This window comes from Cyrtonyx montezumae, unplaced genomic scaffold (assembly GCF_038088225.1).
Source record: "Cyrtonyx montezumae isolate F1298 unplaced genomic scaffold, pur_monq_1.0 scaffold_23, whole genome shotgun sequence".
In the NCBI taxonomy this organism is placed as follows: Eukaryota; Metazoa; Chordata; class Aves; order Galliformes; family Odontophoridae; genus Cyrtonyx; species Cyrtonyx montezumae.
Genome location: NW_027071970.1, coordinates 5,828,553 through 5,834,552, shown reverse-complemented (window position 1 = coordinate 5,834,552; position 6,000 = coordinate 5,828,553). Strand labels below are relative to the sequence as shown.

The following is a 6,000-nucleotide window of genomic DNA, read 5'->3' as shown; positions in this document are numbered from 1 at the left end:
CCCGTTATTTTTAATTAAAGGATCATTTTGGGAAAGCTAAGCTGCTTCTGTGTGTTGGTCAACTGCTCTCATCCAGCGAGAACCCCAATAAAAAAAAAAAATACAAATGAGCATTATTGCAGTGCGTGTGCCGCGTGTGGTCCTTTCCTGTCCTGCCGCCAGCGAGCCACGTTTGGATACCAGCGGGATTTGGAAGCACCCCCAAGCAGGTGGGGGCACGGGGTTGGTTTCAGCTCACGTCGGGTACCGGGGATCCGGGGGCATCACAGTGGGCACTGAGATGTGTGGGGATGCACATGTTGGGATGGGCTGTGGGCTGGGGAGCAGCAGGGCCCGGCACGGCCCCGCGGGGTATTTTTAGCAGGGCCATGTGTCACCTCAGCTGCCACCGCACTGGGGGCGGAGGGGGAGGCACAGGCAGCCCCACACCGCTCGGCCGCTGCCTCCTGCGCTCTCGGCTCGCCGGGGTCCCGGTGTGGGCCCGCTGCCCCCCAGCACCGTGCACAGGTATGGGTGATCCGTGGGGGTCTTTTGGGGCGCAGGGTTGGGCTGGGGGACGGATGGAGCCACTGGGCTGTGCCGCAGCCCGGATTGGGCCCCTTGGCTATTTTTAGGTGGGAATGAAGAGCGATAGCGGCAGCACCGCTCCAGGGGTGGCTTCCAGCAGCGGTACGGACTGGAGGCTGGGGGGAGACCGGGCTCTCACCAGGCCCTCGGGGGGTGACAGTGGGACAGGACCCCCCACGACAGCCCCAGTGTGGGTATGGGGCTGTGGCCCCAGCAGGGCTGCATCCTGCTCCCATCATGGGTGGCTGAGGGCGATCCCAGCCCTTCCTTGCGCTGCACTCTGTGCTGTGGGTTCCCTGTGGGTCCATCTCCAGCCGTGGGCACGGGGTGGGCTGGGGGCTCTCTGTCTGGAGGGCCATACCACGGGGCTATGCTTAGGGTGCAGGGTCAGCACTGCTTCCCCACGGTGCTGGGACCGCGACAGTCAGGGCACGTGGCGCCCGGGGCCATTGCCCAAGAAGGCAAGTGGCATTCCTCCGCCGGGCTCCCGCGCTCCTGCCCTTTACTGTACAAGGCGATAGGGCCCCAGGGCTGCGGTCTGCACGGTGCGTGAATGATCTCAACAGGTGAGACTGGGGCCAGGCACGGTTGCTCCCGGTGCCACCGACACCGCTGTGACGCTGCCACCGGGGCTGCACGTGGCCGTGCCCTCCGATGCTGTAAAATGACACGGCCCCTCTGTGGCAGCCACCATGCTCCTGCCCCGGAGCCAGCTGGGCTGTGGGGTTCCCATAGGGTTCCCAGTGGTGGCTGCCCCTCGCTAACTCTCTCCTCTCTCTCCCCCTCACTCTCTACTCTCTGTAAAGCTCCATCCCGATTCCACCATGGCCATCTCCTCGCGCCTCGCGCTCTGGGAGCAGAAGGGAAGTGTTGGTCCTCATGTCCCTGTGCTGCACGTCCCTGTCCTCACCTTGTCCCCAGGCCTTCCAGCTGGGTGTCACTTCGCAGCCCGAATTGCCTGCTCTGAGCAGTGTCTGTTGTTTGGGGCTCCCTGCAGGGCTGCGTCTCAGGGTGCTGCTGCCCAGGGCTTGGGCAGCACAGCTGCAAGCAGCTCTACCAACTGCTGCCTGCATGTGGTGCTGGAGCTGCCATGCCCAAAGCAGTGCGTGGGGCTGTTCTCACTGCTTGTCCTGCTGCTCTGCGCAGCCCTCCCCAGTGCCAACCTGCTGCCCACGGCCTCGCTGCACGCTGATGCTCAGGAAACAGAGCTTGGCTCAGCTGTTGTGCGCACCCGTGCTGCCGACATCCCCGCGGAGCTGCTGAGAAACGCGGGGCTGTGCGTTCCCGTAACCCAACTTCTGTTCCTGCAAACAGATCCGGGAGGAGGACCGGGGCCCACCACCACCCGCGCCCCCTCTGCTCCTCTCTGTCATTCCTGGGGGGTTCATCAAGCAGCTCGTCCGTGAGACCGAGAAGGAGTCCAAGGAGGCGAGGCTGAAGAAGGCGGCCAAGGCCAGCGGGAAGGAGGAGGTGAGCAGCCATCGCTCCGCACTGCGGGCAGCCAGGGCTGGCTGAGGCACTGTGTGTCCCATCTCGGCCTCGGGTCAGAGCGTTCTCCTTCTCTTGGCAGCCCGTGGTGGAGGACAGCCCAGCCCAGAGCGGGGACACCCCAGCTGCCAAAGGAGCCGCAGGCAGTGTGGGGAAGTCCCTGCAGAGCGGGCAGCAGGCAGGTGGGCAGGGGAGCAAGGGGACACCGGCACACACGGTGCTGCCCCCTGGGACTGCTGCATCTGGCTCTGAGCCCAGCAAAGTGCCACAGAGCCCTCGGCCAGAGGGTCCCCAGGCAGTGAAGCCACAGAGCCCTGAGAAGAGCAGAGGAGGAGAGGAGAAGAGCCCCAAGGCCACGTGTACTGGGGGAAGCCCTCCAGCTGCAGCCCCAGCACCCAGCAAGAGCCCCCAGCACTGTGGCAAAGTGAAGGAGGGGGACGTGCCCAAGGGGAAGGGTCCTGAGGGCACCAAGAAGGAGAAGGGGGCAGCCCCAAGTGGCCAGCAGCCCCCCAGCACGGTGAGCACCAAGAGGGAGATGGGGCTGGGCAGGAAGGAGCCGGAAAAGATGAAGAAAGACATTGGAGGTGGGAAGAAGGAGCCAAAGGAAAAGAAAGAGCCTGCAAGAAGTACAAACAAGTCCGAGGGAGCCAAGAAAGAAGCAGTAGGCACTCGAGAAAAGCCTGAAGGACAGAGGAAGGAAGCAGGGAAGGTGAAGGGAGAGCCCCAAGAGAGCAAAGAGACACCACGAGGTGAAGAGGCACCAGCAGAGAGTAAAGCAGCACGTGTGGAGAGTAAAGAGGAGACGGGAGAGAGCGCAGACCAGGAGCAGGTAGTGCTTGCAGCTGTCACCCTATGCAGGGGCACGGTGCTGTCCTGGTGTCATGCAGCTCTCCTGCCCGTGTGGCTGTGGGCAGTCCCTGTGGCAAGGGCTTCAGCCCAGCTCTCACTATGCTGCTCTCCTCCTGCAGGCTCCCAGGGACGTGTGGTACGAAGCAGACAAAGTGTGGCTCGTGGAACAGGATGGCTTCATGCTTGGTAAGACCTCACCTTGCGGCGCTGAGGGCTGGAGGGGGCTTTGGCACAGCCACGGGATGGCTCTGTGTTGGTGGCTCATGGTGCCACATTGCAGCCACGCAGCTGAAGCCCGACGTGGGGACACCGGAGCTGCCAGCGGGCAGAGTGCGGGTGCGCCGGGATGCAGATGGCAGCATCACCGAGGTGGATGAGGACAGTGTGCAGCGGGTGAGCCCACACCGCGTTGCGGCCCCCTGGGCTGCAGGCTGCACGGAGTGGGACACAGCCCTGGGTGACTGCGGCCGCGGTGCCGGCCATGAGAGGGCAGTGGCACCGTGCTCTGCCCCACGGCTGCTCTCTGACGGCCCCCACTGTCTCTCACAGACCAACCCTCCCCACCTGGACCTGGCTGAGGACCTGGCTGTGCTCCTCAACCTCAACGAGTGCAGCGCCCTGAACACGCTGCAGCACCGCTACCGCTCCCACCTCCCCTACACCTACGCCGGGCACAGCCTGGTGGCCATCCGGCCCGGCCCCACCCACGGGACCCACGCGGGGAAGGTGAGGGGTTGGGAGCGGGTTCCTTCGTGGTTGAGGGGGTCCGCGGCGGACGGCGGTCACTGAAACACGGAACCCACCCCGGGACAGTGCCAGGTGCTGGGAGCTGCGGGCCGGCAGGTGGCACCATGGGACCGCCGCAGTGCGCGGCCGGGGATGCTGCTGAGTGATGCAGGGGGATGCTCGGGATGCTGTTGGGTCGTGCTCATGAATGGCGATGCTCACAGCTGGGCACTGCTCCCAGCCCAGAAGTTTTCCCAATTTCTGGGAGAAAATTAACTTAATTGCTGTACCCACTGTGGTACTGGGATTCTCAGGGTGAAACATCTCCAGTCTCTTTTCATGAGAACACCTCTGAGCACTCTTTGGGATCCCCCCTCTCCCCTCACTGCAGGTGTCCAAGGGGAAGCGGGACAGCATGGCACCACACATCTGCTCGGTGGCACAGAGGGCCTACAGGACCCTGCTGGCCCAGCGGCGGGACCAGGCCATCGTGCCCATGGGGCGTAGCGGTGCGGGGAAGACCACGAGCTGCCAGGCAGCCCTGGAGCACCTGGTGGGCACGGCGGGCAGCGTGGACGGCCGGGTCTCAGGTAGGGGCCAGGTCCCAGGTAGGCTGTCAAGCAGTCAGCAGCATGTGGGCAAGTATGGTTTTGGAGCTTCTGCAAGGCAAGTGGAGGTGTGGGCAGGGTGAGAGGCTTCCCCATGTGCAGCTTAGGGGTTGCTCATGCTGGTTTTGCAGTGGAGAAGATCCAGGCAATGTTCACGGTGCTGGGAGCCTTTGGGGCAGTGAGCACCGGGCAGAACAGCAGCTCCACACGCTTCTCCATGATCTTCTCGCTGGATTTCAGTGCTGCTGGGCAGATCACTGCCGCTCACCTCCAGGTACCCCCCTGGCATTGACACCTGCTGAGCTCAGGGTCTCTGGGACCAATGACATCCGTGGCCCTGCAAGGGGATCCCAGACCCCTCCCCACCTCCTGGCGGTATCTGTGTGCCCACACAGTGCCCTGTGTGCTGGGGGTCCGGGGCTGCCACTAATGCCCACCTCTGCTCTCTTGCAGACCATGCTGTTGGAGAGGGGCCGTGTGGCCCAGCAGCCCCCTGGGGAAAGCAACTTCAACATCTTCCCTATGATGCTGGCGGGCCTGGATGCGGCACAGAGGTGAGCAGCATGCTCCTCAGAGCACCCCTGCAGATGTTTTCCCTGGCACTGAGCTCTGCATGGGAATGCTGGGAAGCGGCATGCTTTGTGTGGCACAGCAGGGTTCAGCTCTTGCCTTCCCAAACTCCTTACAGGACCACACTGCACTTGCACCAGGTGGCTGAGAACAACACCTTTGGGATCAAGCCCTTCTTGAAGGTAAGGAGCACTGATGGAGCCCTGTGCCTCCCCTGCATGCAGGTGAGCCCTGACATTGCCATGTGGCAGTGGCTCTGGGAGGATGAGTGCCTCCTTTGGAGGGCACAGAATGCTATTTAAGGGGCTAAGAACACCGTGTTTGATATCCAGCAGCAGCTCCTTATTAGTCTGAACCCTTCACAAGGGTTAGGCAGATCGCCAACGAGCCTGAGTGCTGGGATGAATCACTGCAATTTGCAGTTACATCACCTATTGGTGAACTCAATATTCAATCTTCATTAAGGAGCTCCAGCACCAGCCTGGAGCCACAGACAAGGCCCTGCACTCTGCTGGTGCCCCAGGTTTGGGCTCAGGGAGTAGTTGTGATATCCTGTGTCAGAAGCACAAAAACGTGGCTTTTCCTGCACGCTGGGTAGTGCAGCAGGGCAGAGCAGGAGCTGGGCAGAGCAGAGCAGTGTGCCAGCTCCTTGCTGCCCACGGGGCAGTGCACTGATCCAGCAGTGAGAGCACTGACATTGCCCAGTTTTGCAGATGTTTTCATAGTGTGAATTACATGCTGATGAGAAGACAGAACCAGGCTGCTCCAAACTCCAGGCTCTCCATGCAGGGGTGCTCCCATTGCTCCACACCACTTTGTGTGTCCCCTCATTGTCCTGGCCAGCTGTTTGTCCTCATCCTTTCAGGTGCCCTCATCCCACCACGCTCCCCCTATCTCTTCCCACAGCCCGAGGAGAAGCAGAAAGCAAGTGCGGCGTTCACACAGCTGCGGGCAGCCATGGGCGTGCTGGGCATCACAGCAGAAGAGCAGGCGGCCCTGTGGCGAGTGCTGGCCAGCATCCACCACCTGGGAGCTGCAGGGGCCTGCCGAGGTAAGGGGCTGCCCACTCCTTCCCCCACACCCACTGGCAGGACTGGGCGCTGAGATTCCACTGCTCTTTGAAGTTGAGCTGCAGTGGGACCTCTGGACGCCGATCGTGGTGTCATCACTCGAGTGCCTCATACAGTGCCTG

General features: G+C 62.5%; 1 protein-coding gene across 4 annotated transcripts in view; it reads left to right on the top strand.

Annotated features, from left to right (window-relative positions):
• The first annotated feature begins 436 nt into the window (after positions 1 to 436).
• MYO18B (myosin XVIIIB) overlaps positions 437 to 6,000 on the top strand; it is a 43,387-nt gene continuing 37,823 nt past the window's right edge. For all 4 annotated transcript variants that reach the window (XM_065739017.1, XM_065739015.1, XM_065739016.1 and 1 more), the window contains exons 1-12: positions 437 to 507; positions 1,374 to 1,430; positions 1,882 to 2,037; positions 2,138 to 2,884; positions 3,024 to 3,090; positions 3,185 to 3,297; positions 3,454 to 3,630; positions 4,022 to 4,220; positions 4,370 to 4,512; positions 4,692 to 4,792; positions 4,927 to 4,990; positions 5,715 to 5,859. In XM_065739017.1, the coding sequence (XP_065595089.1) occupies positions 1,392 to 1,430; positions 1,882 to 2,037; positions 2,138 to 2,884; positions 3,024 to 3,090; positions 3,185 to 3,297; positions 3,454 to 3,630; positions 4,022 to 4,220; positions 4,370 to 4,512; positions 4,692 to 4,792; positions 4,927 to 4,990; positions 5,715 to 5,859 (1,951 nt within the window). In that variant the 5' untranslated portion in view covers positions 437 to 507; positions 1,374 to 1,391. The remainder of the gene's footprint in view (positions 508 to 1,373; positions 1,431 to 1,881; positions 2,038 to 2,137; positions 2,885 to 3,023; positions 3,091 to 3,184; positions 3,298 to 3,453; positions 3,631 to 4,021; positions 4,221 to 4,369; positions 4,513 to 4,691; positions 4,793 to 4,926; positions 4,991 to 5,714; positions 5,860 to 6,000) is intronic.